The sequence below is a fragment of the Bufo gargarizans genome, chromosome 3 (assembly GCF_014858855.1).
Source record: "Bufo gargarizans isolate SCDJY-AF-19 chromosome 3, ASM1485885v1, whole genome shotgun sequence".
Taxonomy (NCBI): Eukaryota; Metazoa; Chordata; class Amphibia; order Anura; family Bufonidae; genus Bufo; species Bufo gargarizans.
In genome coordinates this window covers 567,501,718-567,524,857 of record NC_058082.1, presented here as the reverse complement: position 1 = coordinate 567,524,857, position 23,140 = coordinate 567,501,718, and the positions used below count along the sequence as shown (strand labels likewise).

At 43.5% G+C, this 23,140-nt stretch overlaps 1 protein-coding gene across 2 annotated transcripts in view; it reads right to left on the bottom strand.

The window, feature by feature from the left end:
- The window catches only part of SLC37A1 (solute carrier family 37 member 1), a 79,253-nt gene that overhangs the window by 18,325 nt on the left and 37,788 nt on the right, over positions 1 to 23,140 (bottom strand). For both annotated transcript variants that reach the window (XM_044284298.1, XM_044284299.1), the window contains exons 7-10: positions 4,597 to 4,673; positions 4,093 to 4,259; positions 3,765 to 3,799; positions 1,387 to 1,464 (exon numbers count right to left, since the gene is read on the bottom strand). In XM_044284298.1, the coding sequence (XP_044140233.1) occupies positions 1,387 to 1,464; positions 3,765 to 3,799; positions 4,093 to 4,259; positions 4,597 to 4,673 (357 nt within the window). The remainder of the gene's footprint in view (positions 1 to 1,386; positions 1,465 to 3,764; positions 3,800 to 4,092; positions 4,260 to 4,596; positions 4,674 to 23,140) is intronic.

The following is a 23,140-nucleotide window of genomic DNA, read 5'->3' as shown; positions in this document are numbered from 1 at the left end:
ACCCTACCTGCACCCCAACATTCACAGTCATGTCCACCTCTCCAACAACTGCAACCTCCACCGGTCATCAGCCTCCATTATAATATGTACCCCCGGGGTGAGCAGCCCCAACATGCCTAACCCTACCTGCACCCAAACATTCACAGTCATGTCCACCTCTCCAACAACGTAACCTCCACCAGTCATCAGCCTCCATTATAATATGTACCCCCGGGGTGAGCAGCTCCAACATGCCTAACCCTACCTGCACCCCAACATTCACAGTCATGTCCACCTCTCCAACAACGTAACCTCCACCTGTCATCAGCCTCCATTATAATATGTACCTCCGGGGTGAGCAGCCCCAACATGCCTAACCCTACCTGCACCCCAACATTCACAGTCATGTCCACCTCTCCTACAACGTAACCTCCACCTGTCATCAGCCTCCATTATAATATGTACCCCCGGGGTGAGCAGCCCCAACATCCCTAACCCTACCTGCACCCCAACATTCACAGTCATGTCCACCTCTCCTACAACGTAACCTCCACCTGTCATAAGCCTCCATTATAATATGTACCCCCGGGGTGAGCAGCCCCAACATCCCTAACCCTACCTGCACCCCAACATTCACAGTCATGTCCACCTCTCCTACAACGTAACCTCCACCGGTCATCAGCCTCCATTATAATATGTACCCCCGGGGTGAGCAGCTCCAACATGCCTAACCCTACCTGCACCCCAACATTCACAGTCATGTCCACCTCTCCAACAACCACAACCTCCACCGGTCATCAGCCTCCATTATAATATGTACCCCCAGGTTGAGCAGCCCCAACATGCCTAACCCTACCTGCACCCCAACATTCACAGTCATGTCCACCTCTCCAGGTATTAAAGGGACACTTCCTTCAAAACATTTTCCTCACATATTAAGAGTCTACATGAGAACATTCTATATATATGTTTTGCAGTAGTTTTTAATTTTTGAGGTCATGCCATGTCTTCTCCCTCCTGTCCAGAATTTCAGCAATGCAGACAGTGTTACTTAACTCTTTCAGTCAGACCATCACTCTGACCAGAGCGCCCCCTGTGGTCACTCCATTAGAACATCGCACTGATACATTCACTTCTTTTCTGTATCTAGTTCCATCCAGAGAACAGTAGAGCAGTCATCCACCTACTAGTATAATGAGGACTACCCTGCAACTGCCATCTTCCCCTCACAGCAGCAGTAAACTGACAAGGAGGTACCGCTCTACAGGAGGCCTTATCCTTTAGTCATTTCCAGTTAAATATTGAAAACTGCCATTAATTCAGAAATAAATGTTTTCTAAGGATGTTGAGTTTAGAAAAATATATATATTTCTTACAAACATGTGTCGTCTGCCTTTGGCATTTTACCTTTTCAGGATAAGATTCTTCCGCCTTTAGGATTTGATTTTGGATCTTCAGTCCATTACATGAGACGTTTGGAGGAGACTAAGAATGAGAAAACTGGAAGGAGTGAAGACGAGATCCTAAGGAAAACAAAGAGCAACTGACAGAAGGACAGACCAAGGAACAGGTGGAGGGAGCAGCAGGTGGAGGGAGCAGCAGACCGAAAAAGGAGCAGGTGGAAGGAGGAGAAAGTGGAGAGAGCAGCAGGTGGAGGGAGCAGAAAGTGGAGAGAGCAGCAGGTGGAGAGAGCAGCAGGTGGAGGGAGCAGAAAGTGGAGAGAGCAGCAGGTGGAGAGAGCAGAAAGTGGAGAGAGCAGCAGGTGGAAGGAGGAGAAAGTGGAGAGAGCAGCAGGTGGAGGGAGCAGAAAGTGGAGAGAGCAGCAGGTGGAGGGAGCAGAAAGTGGAGAGAGCAGCAGGTGGAGGGAGCAGCAGACAGAAAAAGGAGCAGGTGGAAGGAGGAGAAAGTGGAGAGAGCAGCAGGTGGAGGGAGCAGAAAGTGGAGAGAGCAGCAGGTGGAAGGAGGAGAAAGTGGAGAGAGCAGCAGGTGGAGGGAGCAGAAAGTGGAGAGAGCAGCAGGTGGAAGGAGGAGAAAGTGGAGAGAGCAGCAGGTGGAGGGAGCAGAAAGTGGAGAGAGCAGCAGGTGGAGAGAGCAGAAAGTGGAGAGAGCAGCAGGTGGAGGGAGCAGAAAGTGGAGAGAGCAGCAGGTGGAGGGAGCAGAAAGTGGAGAGAGCAGCAGGTGGAGGGAGCAAAAAGTGGAGAGAGCAGCAGGTGGAGGGAGCAGAAAGTGGAGAGAGCAGCAGGTGGAGAGAGCAGAAAGTGGAGAGAGCAGCAGGTGGAGGGAGCAGAAAGTGGAGAGAGCAGCAGGTGGAGGGAGCAGAAAGTGGAGAAAGCAGCAGGTGGAGGGAGCAGAAAGTGGAGAGAGCAGCAGGTGGAGGGAGCAGAAAGTGGAGAGAGCAGCAGGTGGAGAGAGCAGAAAGTGGAGAGAGCAGCAGGTGGAGAGAGCAGAAAGTGGAGAGAGCAGCAGGTGGAGAGAGCAGCAGGTGGAGAGAGCAGAAAGTGGAGAGAGCAGCAGGTGGAGTGAGCAGCAGGTGGAGCAAGCAGCAGGTGGAGCAAGCAGCAGGAGGAGCGAGCAGCAGGAGGAGCGAGCAGAAACTGGAGAGAGCAGCAGGTGGAGGGAGCAGCAGGTGGAGGGAGCAGCAGGTGGAGGGAGCAGTGGGTGGAGGGAGCAGCAGGTGGAGGGAGCAGCAGCCAGAAAAAAGGAGCAGGTGGAGGGAGCAGCAGCCAGAAAAAAGGAGCAGGTGGAGGGAGCAGCAGCTAGAAAAAGGAGCAGGTGGAGCGAGCAGCAGGTGGAGCGAGCAGCAGGTGAAGAGAGCAGCAGGTGAAGAGAGCAGCAGCCAGAAAAAGGAGCAGGTGGAGAGAGAAGCAGGTGGAGAGAGCAGCAGCCAGAAAAAGGAGCAGGTGGAGAGAGCAGAAAATGGAGAGAGCAGGAGGAGGAGGGAGCAGCAGGTGGAGAGAGCAGCAGGTGGAGAGAGCAGCAGGTGGAGGGAGCAGCAGGTGGAGGGAGCAGCAGACAGAAAAAGGAGCAGGTGGAGGGAGCAGCAGGGAGAGGGAGCAGCAGGTAGAAGGAGCAGCAGGTAGAGAGGAGCAGGTGGAGGGAGTGGCAGGTGGAGAATGCAGCAGGTATTGGGAGCAGCAATTGGAGCAAGCATGAGGTGGAGGTAGGTGGAAGGAGCAGCAGTTGGAGGGCGCAGCAGCTAGAAAGAGGAGTAGGTGGATGGAGCAGCAGGTGGAGGGAGCCAAAGGTGGTGGGAGCAGCAGCTAGAAAGAGCAGCAAGTGGAGAGCAGCAAGTAGAGGGAGCAGCAGGTGGAGAGAGCAGCAGCCAGAAAAAGAAGCAGGTGGAAAGAGCAGAAAATGGGGAGAGCAGCAGGCAGAGGGAGCAGCAGGAGGAGGGAGCAGCAGGCGGAGGGAGCAGCAGGTGGAGAGAGCAGCAGGTGGAGAGAGCAGCAGGTGGAGGGAGCAGCAGGAGGAGGGAGCAGCAGGTGGAGAGAGCAGCAGCCAGAAAAAAAAGCAGATGGAAAGAGCAGAAAATGGAGAGAGCAGCAGGTGGAGGGAGCAGCAGGTGGAGGGAGCAGCAGGAGAAGGGAGCAGCAGGAGGAGGGAGCAGCAGGGGCAGGGAGCAGCAGGGGCAGGGAGCAGCAGGAGGAGGGAGCAGCAGGCGGAGGGAGCAGCAGGCGGAGGGAGCAGCAGGCGGAGGGAGCAGCAGGAGGAGGGAGCAGCAGGTGGACATAAGGAGTGGCTGAATGTGAAGAGGATCAGGAGAAGCAGAGTACAGGGATAATTACCAGAGGAGGACTCTCGATCTTGATGTCTCGAGGATCTAAACATAAAAAAAATATGACAATGTGTAATAAAATTATAATGTATCAGTACAAGATGAGAGGGAAAAGGACCAGTCATTATAAGCCGCTCACTGTACATTATATGATGTGAGGACCGGTCATTACAAGCTGTTTACTGTACATTAGATGATGGAGGATTTGAGGTCTGGTCATTATAAGCCGTTCACTGTACGTTATATGATGTGGAGGATGTGAGGACCGGTCATTATAAGCTAGTCACTGTACATTATATGAGGTGAGGATCGGTCATTATAAGAATCATGTGACTTACGCTCTATGAGGAACAGGAAACAGACGACGCCCATGACTCCAATAATCACCCCAGGGACCACGAATGACATCCCCCAACAGGAGGACACCCAGAATCCAGCAATGAGGGACCCCAAGATGTTACCCACAGAGGTGTGCGAGTTCCAGACTCCCATGATGAGACCTCTCCTAATAGAGGGAAAAAGAGACAGGTCCAGTCACTGTATGGAGACCTCTCCTAATACAGAGAGGAGACAGGTCCAGTCACTGTATGGAGACCTCTCCTAATACAGAGAGGAGACAGGTCCAGTCACTGTATGGAGACCTCTCCTAATACAGAGAGGAGACAGGTCCAGTCACTGTATGGAGACCTCTCCTAATACAGAGAGGAGACAGGTCCAGTCACTGTATAGAGACCTCTCCTAATACAGAGAGGAGACAGGTCCAGTCACTGTATGGAGATCTATCCAAGAGAAGACAGATGGAGATCTTGGAGCTCCTCACACCTGTTTTATTAGTTACGTACCTTCCTTTTCCAAACCAGTTTCCAATGCAGGTGACTACACTCGGCCACCCTGTGGTCTGAACCAAACCATTCAGCACCTGAGATTGGAAGAGACAGGAGGCCAAATTAGTCAAGAAAGAGACATGAAGACTCTTTCCACCCCCTGGCATTCAGTAGTGACCCTGTGAGTATGTGTGGTGACCCTGGACACTGTGAGGACTGAGCAGTGACCTCCTGGCGCTGTGACATTGGGTGGTGACCTCCTGGCGCTGTGACATTGGGTGGTGACCTCCTGGCGCTGTGACATTGGGTGGTGACCTCCTGGCGCTGTGACATTGGGTGGTGACCTCCTGGCGCTGTGACATTGGGTGGTGACCTCCTGACGCTGTAAAGTAAGAAAGTTGCGATTTCCAGCTCACCATAGACGAGGAGGCACGGAACAAGACCGGACCAGCCTACTATGTAACATATGAAAGAAAAAAAAACGAAAAAAAAAAAAGAAAAAAGGTTTTTCTTTCGTATGTTACCTGACGCTGTGACTAGTGTTGATCGCGAATATTCTAATCGCGAATATTGCCACTTGGAGAATTTGCGAATATCTAGTGTATAGTGCTATATCTTCTTCATCAGTACCCATGATCCCTCACTGCTTCTTACTTGTGGGCCAATGAGAAGGCTGCAAAATCTTTGACTTTAGGAATAGTGTTGATCGCAAATTTTTGTATCACAAATTTTCAGATTTTCGCAATCAAGAAAATAATGACTAGAGGTCACAAATTCTCTAATTTGCGAATATATGATGAATATTCGCCCAAATATTCGCAAAATTTGAATATTGCCCTTGCCGCTCATCACTGGCTGTGACATTGGGTAGTGACCTTCATGACACTGTGACATTGGGTGGTGACCTTCATAACACTGTGAGAACTGAGCAGTGACCTCCTGACGCTGTGACATTGGGTGGTGACCTTCATGACACTGTGACATTGGGTGGTGACCTTCATAACACTGTGAGAACTGAGCAGTGACCTCCTGACGCTGTGACATTGGGTGGTGACCTCCTGGCGCTGTGACATTGGGTGGTGACCTTCATGACACTGTGAGAACTGAGCAGTGACCTCCTGACGCTGTGACATTGGGTGGTGACCTCCTAGCGCTGTGACATTGGGTGGTGACCTCCTAGCGCTGTGACATTGGGTGGTGACCTTCATAACACTGTGAGAACTGAGCAGTGACCTCCTGACGCTGTGACATTGGGTGGTGACCTCCTAGCGCTGTGACATTGGGTGGTGACCTTCATGACACTGTGAGAACTGAGCAGTGACCTCCTGACACTGTGACATTGGGTGGTGACCTCCTAGCGCTGTGACATTGGGTGGTGACCTTCATGACACTGTGACATTGGGTGGTGACCTTCATGACACTGTGAGAACTGAGCAGTGACCTCCTGACACTGTGACATTGGGTGGTGACCTTCATGACACTGTGACATTGGGTGGTGACCTTCATGACACTGTGAGAACTGAGCAGTGACCTCCTGACACTGTGACATTGGGTGGTGACCTTCATGACACTGCAAAATTGGGTGGTGACCTCCTGACGCTGTGACAGTGGGTGGGCATCTCCTGACACTGACATTGGTTGATGACCTTCATGACACTGATTTTGGGTGGTGACATCCTGATGCTGTGACATTGGGTGGTGACATCCTGACGCTGTGACATTGGGTAGTGACCTCCTGACGTTGTGACATTGGGTGCAGATCTCCTGACGCTGTGACATTGGGTGGTGACCTCCTGAAGCTGTAACATTGGGTGGTGACGTTCATGACACTGAAATTGGGTGGTGACATCCTGACGCTGTGACAGTGGGTGGGGATCTCCTGACACTGACATTGGGTGGTTACCTTCATGACACTGATTTTGGGTGCTGACATCCTGACGCTGTGACATTGGGTGGTGACCTCCTGATGCTGTGACATTGGGTGGTGACTTCCTGATGCTGTGACATTGGGTGGTGACCTCCTGACGCTGTGACATTGGGTGGTGACTTCCTGATGCTGTGACATTGGGTGGTGACATCCTGACGCTGTGACATTGGGTGGTGACCTCCTGACGTTGTGACATTGGGTGGTGACCTCCTGACGCTGTGACATTGGGTGGTGACCTCCTGAAGCTGTAACATTGGGTGGTGACGTTCATGACACTGAAATTGGGTGGTGACATCCTGACGCTGTGACAGTGGGTGGGGATCTCCTGACACTGACATTGGGTGGTTACCTTCATGACACTGATTTTGGGTGCTGACATCCTGACGCTGTGACATTGGGTGGTGACCTCCTGATGCTGTGACATTGGGTGGTGACTTCCTGATGCTGTGACATTGGGTGGTGACCTCCTGACGCTGTGACATTGGGTGGTGACTTCCTGATGCTGTGACATTGGGTGGTGACCTCCTGACGCTGTGACATTGGGCGGGGATCTCCTGACGCTGTGACATTGGGTGGTGACCTCCTGAAGCTGTAACATTGGGTGGTGACGTTCATGACACTGAAATTGGGTGGTGACATCCTGACGCTGTGACAGTGGGTGGGGATCTCCTGACACTGACATTGGGTGGTTACCTTCATGACACTGATTTTGGGTGCTGACATCCTGACGCTGTGATATTGGGTGGTGACCTCCTGATGCTGTGACATTGGGTGGTGACTTCCTGATGCTGTGACATTGGGTGGTGACCTCCTGACGCTGTGAAATTGGGCGGGGATCTCCTGACGCTGTGACATTGGGTAGTGACCTTCAGGACACTGTGACAGTGGGTGGTGACCTCCTGACACTGACATTGGATGGTGACCTTCACGACACTGATATTGGGTGGTGACGTCATAATGCTGTGACATTGGGTGGTGACGTCTTAACGCTGTGACATTGGACGGTGACCTCCTAGCACTGTGACATTGGGTGGGGATCTCCTGACACTGTAAAATTGGGTGGTGACCTCCTGATGCTGTGACATTGAGTGGTGACCTCCTAACGCTGGTGGCGGCCATCTTGAACATAATTATGAGGGTGGCCATCTTGGACATAAGTATGGGGGCGGCCATCTTGAACATGAGTATGGGGGCGGCCATCTTGAACATGAGTATGGGGGCGGCCATCTTGAACATGAGTATGGGGGCGGCCATCTTGAACATGAGTATGGGGGCGGCCATCTTGCCAGAGCTGTTCTTAACAGCATTTAAAGAATTGATTTATAGTAGCCACATGGGCCATAGTCACAATAGACAGGAGCTGAGTCACTGACTTGTATGTGGGAGTTTTCCAGGCATGCATGCCTCCCAACTGTCCCAGATCTGGCCGAACAGTCCCGGATTTCAGTGGCTGTCCCGCGGTCCCGATATGGGGAGGTATGTCCCGCCCTCTTCCATAGGAAGCAGAGACGGTTGTCTGTGAAGATGAAGCAGAGAGCGGTCGGCTCCCTGCTCCATCATTCCTCCCCCTTCCGGAGCTCCACACTGCAGGTCTGTGCAGGGGGCGGTTCCAGCCGGCAGTCAGCTTCTGCTCCTCCCCTACACAGACCAGAGCAGCCGATGTGGATCCAGCTGCTGCTGCTAAAGAAGGTGAGTATGTGGAGTTTTTTTTTTTTTTACTTTCTGTGAGGGGCATATTTCTGTAAGGGGGCACATTCCTGGGCATATTACTGTGAGGGGGCACAGTCCTGGGCATATTACTGTGAGGGGGCACAGTCCTGGGCATATTTCTGTGAGGGGGCACAGTCCTGGGCATATTACTGTGAGGGGGCGCAGTCCTTGGCATATTACTGTGAGGGGGCGCAGTCCTGGCATATTACTGTGAGGGGGCACAGTCCTGGGCATATTACTGTGAGGGGGCACAGTCCTGGGCAAATTACTGTGAGGGGGAATAGTCCTTGGCATATTACTGTGAGGGGGCACAGTCCTTGGCATATTACTGTGAGGGGGCACAGTCCTGGGCATATTACTGTGAGGGGGCACAGTCCTGGGCATATTACTGTGAGGGGGCACAGTCCTGGGCATATTACTGTGAGGGGGCACAGTCCTGGCATATTACTGTGAGGGGGCACAGTCCTGGCATATTACTGTGAGGGGGCACAGTCCTGGGCATATTTCTGTTAGGGGGCACAGTCATTGGCATATTACTGTGAAGGGGCACAGTCTTGGGCATATTACTGTGAGGGGCATAGACCAAGGCATATTACTGTGAGGGGCACAGACCTGGGCATATTACTGTGAGGGGCACAGTCCTGGGCATATTACTGTGAGGGGGCACAGTCCTGGGCATATTACTGTGAGGGGGCACAGTCCTTGGCATATTACTGTGAAGGGCACAGTCCTTGGCATATTACTGTGAGGGGCACAGTCCTTGGCTTATTACTGTGAGGGGGCACAGTCCTTGGCATATTACTGTGAGGGGGCACAGTCCTGGGCATATTACTGTGAGGGGGCACAGTCCTGGCATATTACTGTGAAGGGCACAGTCCTTGGCATATTACTGTGAAGGGCACAGTCCTTGGCATATTACTGTGAAGGGCACAGTCCTTGGCATATTACTGTGAGGGGCACAGTCCTTGGCTTATTACTGTGAGGGGCACAGTCCTTGGCTTATTACTGTGAGGGGGCACAGTCCTTGGCATATTACTGTGAGGGGGCACAGTCCCTGGCATATTACTGTGAGGGGGCACAGTCCTGGGCATATTACTGTGAGGGGGCACAGTCCTGGGCATATTACTGTGAGGGGGCACAGTCCTTGGCATATTACTGTGAAGGGCACAGTCCTTGGCATATTACTGTGAGGGGCACAGTCCTTGGCTTATTACTGTGAGGGGCACAGTCCTTGGCTTATTACTGTGAGGGGGCACAGTCCTTGGCATATTACTGTGAGGGGGCGCAGTCCTGGCATATTACTGTGAGGGGGCACAGTCCTGGGCATATTACTGTGAGGTGGCACAGTCCTGGGCATATTACTGTGAGGGGGCACAGTCCTTGGCATATTACTGTGAAGGGCACAGTCCTTGGCTTATTACTGTGAGGAGGCACAGTCCCTGGCATATTACTGTGAGGGGGCACAGTCCTTGGCATATTACTGTGAAGGGCACAGTCCTTGGCTTATTACTGTGAGGAGGCACAGTCCCTGGCATATTACTGTGAGGGGGCACAGTCCCTGGCATATTACTGTGAGGGGGCACAGTCCCTGGCATATTACTGTGAGGGGGCACAGTCCCGGGCATATTACTGTGAGGGGGCACAGTCCCGGGCATATTACTGTGAGGGGGCACAGTCCCGGGCATATTACTGTGAGGGGGCACAGTCCTTGGCTTATTACTGTGAGGGGCACAGTCCTTGGCTTATTACTGTGAGGGGCACAGTCCTTGGCTTATTACTGTGAGGGGCACAGTCCTTGGCTTATTACTGTGAGGGGCACAGTCCTTGGCTTATTACTGTGAGGGGCACAGTCCTTGGCTTATTACTGTGAGGGGCACAGTCCTTGGCTTATTACTGTGAGGGCACAGTCCTTGGCTTATTACTGTGAGGGGCACAGTCCTTGGCTTATTACTGTGAGGGGGCACAGTCCTTGGCATATTACTGTGAGGGGCACAGTCCTTGGCATATTACTGTGAGGGGGCACAGTCCCGGGCATATTACTGTGAGGGGGCACAGTCCTTGGCATATTACTGTGAGGGGCACAGTCCTTGGCTTATTACTGTGAGGGGCACAGTCCTTGGCTTATTACTGTGAGGGGCACAGTCCTTGGCTTATTACTGTGAGGGGCACAGTCCTTGGCTTATTACTGTGAGGGGCACAGTCCTTGGCTTATTACTGTGAGGGGGCACAGTCCTTGGCATATTACTGTGAGGGGGCACAGTCCTTGGCATATTACTGTGAGGGGCGCAGTCCTGGCATATTTCTGATGGGGGACAGTCATTGGCATATTACTGTGAGGGGCAATATTCGAATTTGTGCTATTTAGCGAATATTTTGTAGTATATTCGCGTATTCACGTATTTTCTTGATTGCGAAAATCATCAATGTAATATGCGCGTATTGCGCTAATGCTGGCGTGGGGCACTATAGCTACATTTTTTAAGCTGCTAGAAGTTTCCTGAGACTGGAGACAATGGTCGGCAGAACATTACAACAGCTTTATATGCAGATAGAGGCCGCCAATATATTCGTGATTGCGCAAGTTGGCAATTAATGATGCGCATATTTTCTGCACAATACGTGCAACTTCACATTTTATCAGGACTGAGTACATATTACTGATTGGTGCACTAAGTATTGTTGTGACATCACAGCACTATGTCTGCAGCTGTATGTATGGACAGCAGAGAAACAGTAATCCCTATCACACTGCCTAACACCCTGCACTGGAACCTATCAGCTCCACTATATCAGGATATAACCTGCACTGACTATCTGTATTATATATATATCAGCTCCGCTATATCAGGATATAACCTGCACTGACTATCTGTATTATATATATCAGCTCCACTATATCAGGATATAACCTGCACTGACTATCTGTATTATATATATATCAGCTCCACTATATCAGGATATAACCTGCACTGACTATCTGTATTATATATATATCAGCTCCGCTATATCAGGATATAACCTGCACTGACTATCTGTATTATATATATCAGCTCCACTATATCAGGATATAACCTGCACTGACTATCTGTATTATATATATATCAGCTCCACTATATCAGGATATAACCTGCACTGACTATCTGTATTATATATATATCAGCTCCGCTATATCAGGATATAACCTGCACTGACTATCTGTATTATATATATCAGCTCCACTATATCAGGATATAACCTGCACTGACTATCTGTATTATATATATATCAGCTCCGCTATATCAGGATATAAAAGTAATGAATAGGATGCACAGGTGTGTTGGTCCTCCAAAAAAGGGTGCTCACAGTCACACAGTGTCACCACACTGTTACAACGGACAAACAAAGTTGGGAAAAATGGGCTGGGCACACCTAGGATATTGGAATCACTTTATTAGTATAGTAAAAATAGCGTTTTTGGACGATATAAAAAAAGGGATATAAAGAAGACAATATATAAAGCTTGTAATACCACCTTAAATAAATGACATAATGTTAGACATATATTAATAATGCGTGATGAGTGTATAACAAATATCTGAATAGTAGCAAAGGTTAATACAATAACGAAGTTCATAAAATGCAATAAAAATTCAATAAAACATTTCTTTGGTTGGAATAAAAAAGCAAGTGTTGCTGTGTCCACTTGCAATAGATAATATAATGCCTTGGGTGATCACAGTTTATAATGAACCCAATTATCTTTGAGAGAGGGGTATTAATACGTTCTATAATGAGAAGTTCCTCCTCACCAAAGTATTTCAAATGTTGATGTTAAAGTCCTTAGATCGGACCTTTCTGAACAGTCAGTAAAAATAATTAATTCACTGTAGGGGGTCTGTAAGCAATCTGTACTTGTTCTGTGATGCGGCTAGTATGAATAGTCTTCCTGGCCTGGCGGCGTCCCGCTTGCGGTCAGTGTAACAACTATAATAATGTTGCCGACTTTTAGTTTTGAAACAGTCTTACCGGTATAGTTGCTCTCCGGTCTTGTTATGTTCGGCGGTTTCTTCAGTCCAAGGGAAGCTTGCCCAGGTCCCCTCCTACAGTCCGGAGGGTGGCGTGTCCACAGTGTTCAGCGTTTACTCCACGTGGGATCGCTTGTTAGGACGAGCACGCCAACTATCTTTAAACCTCTCGGGCTTTCACTTCTTACTTGGTCTCCGCGGTATTCGTTAATGAATATATTGATGTGGTGCACTCACATATGTTCGGGGGTCCGACCAGACGCGTTTCGGGGTTAGAGTATCCCCTTCTTCAGTGGTAACCGGACCTCCCCGAACCTAGTCTCTTTTATAGCTAAAAAAGGGGTTGGCAACAAGACCTGACATGGATTTCATTCCGGAAGTCAATTTTTTATATATATATATATCTTGTATATCTGACTTTGTCCTTTATAATTGAGTTGGCCATCTAGGCACTCCGTTACATTAGTTCTTTCCCATGTAGATTGCGTTCGGTCTGTGTTTGTACTATCGCTACGAAAAACGCAGTTTTTAACTTTATGGCACTACTGTGGTTTATGTTGCGTTATGTTAGTGGACATAATCCTGAAGTTTTGCAGTTTATTCATTGGATATATAAATTATACTGTTATAAAGTATATACAATATTGAAAACCTATAGATTAAAATTACTCTTATTCAGAAATAGTTTCATGATTTTAAAAATAAAATAAAATGAAATAGAATAAGATACAATAAAACGGAACTGCATACAGTGTTGGTAGTAATGGACGTATTGGGGCACAATTAATCAGGGAGAGATTAAAACGTCGGAAAGATCACCATTAACTGGTTATAACTGTAAATGTCTCACTGGGATGTTATATTCATACCATATTGTCCCCAACAGAAAATTATTTTTTATTATTCTTATTCGCAGGAGGAACAATCGGACGGTGTTTGTGAGTGGAGGCCCACCGTCAAGGAGGGAAACCGCCGAGAATATAAAATCATTCGGCGGGATTCGTCCTCAACGGTAGGTCCCCACCCCCAGCCTTTATAGGAAACCAAATATTTCATATTCGGCGTTTAATCCTTCCGGAATCATGGTTTCCATTTCGAATATTCTTTGTGTTTCCATCCTCGACATCTTACTGATGTGATTCCCCTTCCTCCAACTTTTAGGTATTTTATCGATCGCTGCGAATTTTAAACCAGATGGGTCACTATTGTGAGTGTTTTTAAAATGTTGTGAGAGTGAATGGGTTTCTACTCCTTTTTTAATGTTCGAAACATGTTCTGCTAGACGTTTTTTTAGAGTTCTTTTAGTTCTGCCTATATATTGCCTTTTACACGGGCATTCTATAATATATATAACACTCTCTGAACTACATGTTAAAAATTCTTTTATGATGTGTTTGTGTCCGTTGGTTGTGGAAATTATTTCTTTGGTCTGTCTCCCAAAAGAAGTTAATTTACAAATGCCACATTGGCCGCATCTAAAGAAACCTTTTAAATCCATCCATCTACATAGTGATGAGTCCTGGTGTGATATGTCTTCTTTAACTGTCGGTGCTATCTTATTCCCCAGGTTTGGTGCCTTAGTAAAAATAATCAGGGGTTTGGGAGGAATTATGGTACCAATCGTTTTTTCTTTTTTTATAACATCCCAGTGTTTGTGTATGATGTTTCTTATCTTTTTATGGTCTCCACTATAGGGTAATATTAATTTTATTGGGTTTTCTCCCTGTTCTTTACTAGTCTTCTGTTTTTCTATAAAGATTTCTGTTCTTTCCATATTTCTCACTTTGTTTAAAGCTACATCTAAAATCTCTTCTGGATATTTTTTTATTAAAAATTCTGTTTTCATTTTATCGGCCTCCAACTCAAATTTTTCAATCGTTGTACAATTACGTCTTAGACGTCGAAATTGACCTTGGGGGATATTTGAAAGCCAACTTGGTAAGTGGCAGCTATTGAATAAAATATAGCTGTTACGAGTTGAGGGCTTAATGTATGTACAGGTTTTTATTATATTTTCTTCAACATAGATATTTAAGTCTAAAAATTCTATATGTTCTTTGCTGGTAGTTCCTGAAAATTTAAGGTTTTGATTATTATGATTAATAGATTTTAAAAATGTGTCCAGCTGTTCTCGTCCCGACCGCCAGATAAAAAATACATCGTCAATGTATCGCTGCCAGAGCACCAGGTTCGTCCCCAGTATGGGGGCCACATTCTGGTCCTCCCATTCCGCCATAAATAAATTTGCGTAACTGGGGGCGAACCTGGTGCCCATGGCAGTCCCTCGAGTCTGTAAGTAAAAACCATCATTAAAATAAAATAATTATGAGTTAAAATAAGGTCAATGCCTTCTATCAAAAATTCAATTTGTTGATTTGTCAATACGCCTTCTAATATTAGTTGTTTTTTCACAGCTTCTTTGCCTTGGTCGTGGTCAATGACCGTATACAAGGACTGACGTCCAATGATCCCATTATCCAGTGTTCCTCAAATACCATATTTTCTATTTTTTTTATTATTTGAGTCGTATCTTTTACGTATGATGGGACCTTTTTTACTCTAGTTTGTAATAAAATATCAATATACATTGAAAGGTTGGCCTGTTAAAGATTCAATTCCCGAAATGATTGGGCGTCCTGGTGGGTTATCCTTGTCCTTGTGTATTTTTGGAATACAGTAAAAAGCTGGTATACGTGGATATTTATTTAAAATGAATTCAAATTCTTCTTTATTTAAAATGTCACTGTCTAATCCCTTTTTACAAAATTCTTCTAAGTGAATATAAAATTGGTCAGTTGGGTCCTTTGCTAGTTTTTGATATGTGCTTTTATCTTCCAATTGTCGCAGACATTCCCTATTGTATTTGTCAATGTCCTGAATAACTATGGATCCTCCCTTATCCGCTGGTCGAATAACAATATTTTTTTCTTTTTGTAGGAGTTTGAGTGCTATAATTTCACTTTGTGTTAGATTATTTCGTTTATATTTAGTGTGGTTTTTAATCTTTTTTACATCCCTCATCACACATTCTTTAAAGGTGGTCATTTCTGCACTTAATTCATTTCTTGGGTAATTTTTCGACTTGTTTTTAAGTGAAGTATGGACAACATTATCGTTTTGTTTATTGAGAGTAATTTCTTGAGTTGGTAGTTTTTTTAAAAAGTATTTTTTCAAACATAATTTTCTTAAAAATTTTTCTACTCCAATAAAAATTTCAAATTTATTAAGAGGTTTAGTTGGGGCGAATTTGAGGCCTTTGTTTAATAGTTGTTTTTGAGTTTCTGATAATATTACTGAGCTTAAGTTTATAATTGCATCATTTGTGATTATAGGTGATGTGACCTGTGATGATAGTGTCTTTTTTCGTATTCCTCTTCTTGTCTTTCCCTTTCTTCGTGTTCTCTCCCTCTGTGGTAGTGTTTGTGATTGTGATACTCGTTCTGTGGCGTGTGCATTCCTCTCTTGAGGGGTGTCCTGTCGTGTTGGTGAATTGTTCTGAATTTTGTTCCTCAATTGTATTGGTGATCTGTGTATGTTTTTTCTGTGTAATTTGTGTTTTTGGTGGGGGTGATCTCTGTCTTATTCGGGAACGGTGATGTGGCGGAGTGCGGTCTAAAAAATGATCTCTTTCTTCCAATATTTCAAATCTATTTTGAGTTGGTATATTAAAATTATCAGTTTCTTATTAGTGCTTTCTCAGTAATATTTCTTTCTTTCCCAATATTTATGACTGCCTCTATTGCTGTTATAGTGTTCGTCTATTCTTCTCTATTTCTATCTTCCCTATCTTTTCTTCCTCTTTTTCTATAGTTCAATTTTTTCACCTTTTTTTCTATTATATCTTGCTCTAGTTTATCCAAATTATCACATAAGTTTGGATTGTAAGTATTATATTCTTCATTTTTGGTGATTTTATCCATTATTATTTTTAAGTCGGAAACCCGTTGGTTAGTTTCGTCCAAAATCTCCATGCGTCTTTTAATTACCAATTTCGTACACGCGACCGATTGTTCCTGCAACAGCTCCTCCCATTCTTTATTAAATTGAGTGCTGCATAGGTCTTGTGCAGGGGTCTTATTAATTGATAGACCCTTGGGGATTTTATTGATTTCAATGCATCTTCTCAACGTTTTAACTTCCCACCTCTGCTTTAATTGGCGAATCAGAAGTGTTTCTAATTCCTTAAATACATTATATATACATATATCGTCACTTGTTGATTCTGTAAATGTATTCTCGAAATGGAAATTATCAACTTTTTGTTTTTGGTTTTCCATATGTGTCCAAATATCCATGGTGAATCAACACACCGTGCTATCCACTCGGGTGACGAAAGGTAAAAAGTATAAGTAATGAATAGGATGCACAGGGGTGTTGATCCTCCAAAAAGGGTGCTCACAGTCCCACAGTGTCACCACACTGTTAAATCGGACAAACAAAAGTTAGGAAAAATGGACTGGGCACACCTAGGATATGGGATCAATCACTTTATTAGTATAGTAAAAATAGTATTTTTGGACGATATAAAAGGGATATGAAGAAGACAATATTTTTAAAAACTTAAAATACCACCTTAAATAGATGACATAATGTTAGACATATAATTAATAATACATAATGAGTTGTGTAACAAATATCTGAATAGTAGCAAAGGTTGTTAATAAAAATAACGAAGTTCATAAAATGCAATAAAAATTCAAAAAATTCCTTTGATTGGAATGAAAGCAGTGCTTCTGTGTCCACTTGCAGTAGATGATATAATGCCTTGGGTGATACACAGTTTGTAATGAGCCCAATTGTTCTTTAAGAGAGGGGTATTATTAGTACGCTTCTATAGTAATAAGTTCCTCCTCACCAGAGTATTTCAAATGCTGATGTTAAAGTCCTTAAATCGGACCTTTCTGAGCAGCCAGTAAAAATAATTAGTTCACTGTAAGGGGTCTGTAAGCAATCTGTACTTGTTCTGTGATGCGGCTAATATGAATAGTCTTCCTGGCCTGGCGGCGTCCCGCTTGCGGTCAGTGTAACAACTATAATAATGTTGCCGACTTTTAGTTTTGAAACAGTCTTACCGGTATAGTTGCTCTCCGGTCTTGTTATGTTCGGCGGTTTCTTCAGTCCAAAGGAAGCTTGCCCAGGTCCCCTCCTACAGTCCGGAGGGTGGCGTGTCCACAGTGTTCAGCGTTTACTCCACGTGGGATCGCTTGTTAGGACGAGCACGCCAACTATCTTTTACCTTTCGGGCTTTCACTTCTTACTTGGTCTCCGCGGTATTCGTTAATGAATATATTGATGTGGTGCACTCACATATGTTCGGGGGTCCGACCAGACGCGTTTCGGGGTTAGAGTATCCCCTTCTTCAGTGGTAACCGGACCTCCCCGAACCTAGTCTCTTTTATAGCTAAAAAAGGGGTTGGCAACAAGACCTGACATGGATTTCATTCCGGAAGTCAATTTTTTATATATATATATCTTGTATATCTGACTTTGTCCTTTATAATTGAGTTGGCCATCTAGGCACTCCGTTACATTAGTTCTTTCCCATGTAGATTGCGTTCGGTCTGTGTTGTACTATCGCTACGAAAAACGCAGTTTTTAACTTTATGGCACTACTGTGGTTTATGTTGCGTTATGTTAGTGGACATAATCCTGAAGTTTTGCAGTTTATTCATTGGATATATAAATTATATGTTATAAAGTATATACAATATTGAAACCTATAGATTAAATTACTCTTATTCAGAAATAGTTTCATGATTTAAAAAAAAATAAAAAGAAATAGAATATAATAAGATACAAAACGGAACTGCATACAGTGTTGGTAGTAATGGACGTATGTTCCTCCTGCGAATAAGAATAATAAAAAAATAATTTCGTTGGGGACAATATGGTATGAATAAACATCCCAGTGAGACATTTACAGTTATAACCAGTTAATGGTGATCTTTCCGACGTTTTAATCTCTCCCTGATTAATTGTGCCCCAATACGTCCATTACTACCAACACTGTATGCAGTTCCGTTTTATTGTATCTTATTCTATTTCATTTTATTTTATTTTTAAAATCATGAAACTATTTCTGAATAAGAGTAATTTTAATCTATAGGTTTTCAATATTGTATATACTTTATAACAGTATAATTTATATATCCAATGAATAAACTGCAAAACTTCAGGATTATGTCCACTAACATAACGCAACATAAACCACAGTAGTGCCATAAAGTTAAAAACTGCGTTTTTCGTAGCGATAGTACAAACACAGACCGAACGCAATCTACATGGGAAAGAACTAATGTAACGGAGTGCCTAGATGGCCAACTCAATTATAAAGGACAAAGTCAGATATACAAGATATATATATATATAAAAAATTGACTTCCGGAATGAAATCCATGTCAGGTCTTGTTGCCAACCCCTTTTTTAGCTATAAAAGAGACTAGGTTCGGGGAGGTCCGGTTACCACTGAAGAAGGGGATACTCTAACCCCGAAACGCGTCTGGTCGGACCCCCGAACATATGTGAGTGCACCACATCAATATATTCATTAACGAATACCGCGGAGACCAAGTAAGAAGTGAAAGCCCGAGAGGTAAAAGATAGTTGGCGTGCTCGTCCTAACAAGCGATCCCACGTGGAGTAAACGCTGAACACTGTGGACACGCCACCCTCCGGACTGTAGGAGGGGACCTGGGCAAGCTTCCTTTGGACTGAAGAAACCGCCGAACATAACAAGACCGGAGAGCAACTATACCGGTAAGACTGTTTCAAAACTAAAAGTCGGCAACATTATTATAGTTGTTACACTGACCGCAAGCGGGACGCCGCCAGGCCAGGAAGACTATTCATATTAGCCGCATCACAGAACAAGTACAGATTGCTTACAGACCCCTTACAGTGAACTAATTATTTTTACTGACTGTTCAGAAAGGTCCGATCTAAGGACTTTAACATCAACATTTGAAATACTTTGGTGAGGAGGAACTTCTCATTATAGAAACGTATTAATACCCCTCTCTCAAAGAATAATTGGGTTCATTATAAACTGTGTATCACCCAAGGCATTATATTATCTATTGCAAGTGGACACAGCAACACTGCTTTTATTCCAACCAAAGAAATGTTTTATTGAATTTTTATTGCATTTTATGAACTTCGTTATTGTATTAACCTTTGCTACTATTCAGATATTTGTTATACAACTCATCACGCATTATTAATTATATGTCTAACATTATGTCATTTATTTAAGGTGGTATTACAAGCTTTAATATATTGTCTTCTTTATATCCCTTTTTTTATATCGTCCAAAAACGCTATTTTTACTATACTAATAAAGTGATTGATCCAATATCCTAGGTGTGCCCAGCCCATTTTTCCCAACTTTGTTTGTCCGTTGTAACAGTGTGGTGACACTGTGTGACTGTGAGCACCCTTTTTTGGAGGACCAACACACCTGTGCATCCTATTCATTACTTTTATTCCTACCACTTGTCACCTGAGTGGATAGCACGGTGTGTTGATTCACCATGGATATTTGGACGCACATGGAAAATCAAAAACAAAAAGTCGACAATTTCCATTTTGAGAACACATCTATAGAATCAACAAGTGACGATATATGTATATATAATGTGTTTAAGGAATTAGAATTACTTCTGATTCGCCAATTGAAACAGAGATGGGAGATTAAGACGTTGAGAAGATGTATTGAAATCAACAAAATCCCCAAGGGTCTATCAATTAATAAGATTCCTGCACAAGACCTTTGCAGCACCCAATTCAATAAAGAATGGGAGGAAATGTTGCAGGAACAATCGGTCGCGTGTACGAAATTAGTCATTAAAAGACGTATGGAGATTTTGGAAGAAATCAACCAACAGGTCTCTGATATAAAAATAATAATGGACAAAATTATTAAAAATGAAGAATATAATAACCTACAATCCAAACTATGTGATAATTTGGACAAATTAGAGCAAGATATAATAGAGAAAAAGGTGAAAAAATTGAACTATAGAAAAAGAGGAAGAAAAGATAGGGAAGATAGAAATAGAGAAGAATTAGACGAACACACAACAGCAATAGAGGCAGTCATAAATATTGGGAAAGAAAGAAATATCACTGAGAAAGCATTAGCAAGAAATGATAATTTTAATATACCAGCTCAAAATAGATTTGAAATATTGGAAGAAAGAGACCATTTTTTAGACCGCACTCCGCCACATCACCGTTCCCGAATAAGACAGAGATCACCCCCACTAAAAACACAAATCACACAAAAAACACACACAGATCACCAATACAATTTGAGGAACAAAATCCAGAATATTCACCAACACGACAGAACACCCCTCAAGAGAGGAATGCACATGTCACAGAACGAGTATCAGAATCACAAGCACTACCACAGAGGGAGAGAACACGAAGAAAGGGAAAGACAAGAAGAGGAATACCTGCACTGACTATCTGTATTATATATATCAGCTCCACTGTATCAGGATATAACCTGCACTGACTATCTGTATTATATATATATCAGCTCCACTATATCAGGATATAACCTGCACTGACTATCTGTATTATATATATCAGCTCCACTGTATCAGGATATAACCTGCACTGACTATCTGTATTATATATATATCAGCTCCGCTATATCAGGATATAACCTGCACTGACTATCTGTATTATATATCTATCAGCTTCACTATATCAGGATATAACCTGCACTGACTATCTGTATTATATATATATCAGCTCCGCTATATCAGGATATAACCTGCACTGACTATCTATATTATATATATATCAGCTCCACTATATCAGGATATAACCTGCACTGACTATCTGTATTATATAATATATCAGCTCCACTATATCAGGATATAACCTGCACTGACTATCTGTATTATATATATATCAGCTCCAGCTATATCAGGATATAACCTGCACTGACTATCTGTATTATATATATATATCAGCTCCAGCTATATCAGGATATAACCTGCACTGACTATCTGTATTATATATATATATCAGCTCCGCTATATCAGGATATAACCTGCACTGACTATCTGTATTATATATATATATCAGCTCCACTATATCAGGATATAACCTGCACTGACTATCTGTATTATATATATATCAGCTCCACTATATCAGGATATAACCTGCACTGACTATCTGTATTATATATATATCAGCCCCACTATATCAGGATATAACCTGCACTGACTATCTGTATTATATATATATCAGCTCCACTATATCAGGATATAACCTGCACTGACTATCTGTATTATATATATATCAGCTCCACTATATCAGGATATAACCTGCACTGACTATCTGTATTATATATATATCAGCTCCCACTATATCAGGATATAACCTGCACTGACTATCTGTATTATATAGATATCAGCTCCACTATATCAGGATATAACCTGCACTGACTATCTGTATTATATATATCAGCTCCACTATATCAGGATATAACCTGCACTGACTATCTGTATTATATATATATCAGCTCCACTATATCAGGATATAACCTGCACTGGACTATCTGTATTATATATATATATCAGCTCCACTATATCAGGATATAACCTGCACTGACTATCTGTATTTATATATATATCAGCTCCGCTATATCAGGATATAACCTGCACTGACTATCTGTATTATATATATATATCAGCTCCACTATATCAGGATATAACCTGCACTGACTATCTGTATTATATATATATCAGCTCCCTATATCAGGATATAACCTGCACTGACTATCTGTATTATATATATATATCAGCTCCACTATATCAGGATATAACCTGCACTGACTATCTGTATTATATATATATCAGCTCCACTATATCAGGATATAACCTGCACTGACTATCTGTATTATATATATATCAGCTCCACTATATCAGGATATAACCTGCACTGACTATCTGTATTATATATATATCAGCCCCACTATATCAGGATATAACCTGCACTGACTATCTGTATTATATATATATCAGCCCCACTATATCAGGATATAACCTGCACTGACTATCTGTATTATAATATATCAGCTCCACTATATCAGGATATAACCTGCACTGACTATCTGTATTATATATATCAGCTCCACTATATCAGGATATAACATGCACTGACTATCTGTATTATATATATCAGCTCCACTATATCAGGATATAACCTGCACTGACTATCTGTATTATATATATATCAGCTCCACTATATCAGGATATAACCCTGCACTGACTATCTGTATTATATATATATCAGCTCCACTATATCAGGATATAACCTGCACTGACTATCTGTATATATATATATCAGCTCCACTATATCAGGATATAACCTGCACCACTATATCAGGATATAACCTGCACTGACTATCTGTATATATATACAGACGTGGACAAAATTGTTGGTACCCTTTGGTCAATGAAAGAAAAAGTCACAATGGTCACAGAAATAACTTTAATCTGACAAAAGTAATAATAAATTAAAATTCTATAAATGTTAACCAATGAAAGTCAGACATTGTTTTTCAACCATGCTTCAACAGAATTATGTAAAAAAATAAACTCATGAAACAGGCATGGACAAAAATGATGGTACCCCTAGAAAACACAGAACATAATGTGACCAAAGGGACATGTTAATTCAAGGTGTGTCCACTAATTAGCATCACAGGTGTCTACAACCTTGTAATCAGCCATTGGGCCTATATATATGGCTCCAGGTAATCACTGTGTTGTTTGGTGATATGGTGTGTACCACACTCGACATGGACCAGAGGAAGCAAAGGAAAGAGCTGTCTCAAGAGATCAGAAAGAAAATTATAGACAAGCATGTTAAAGGTAAAGGCTATAAGACCATCTCCAAGCAA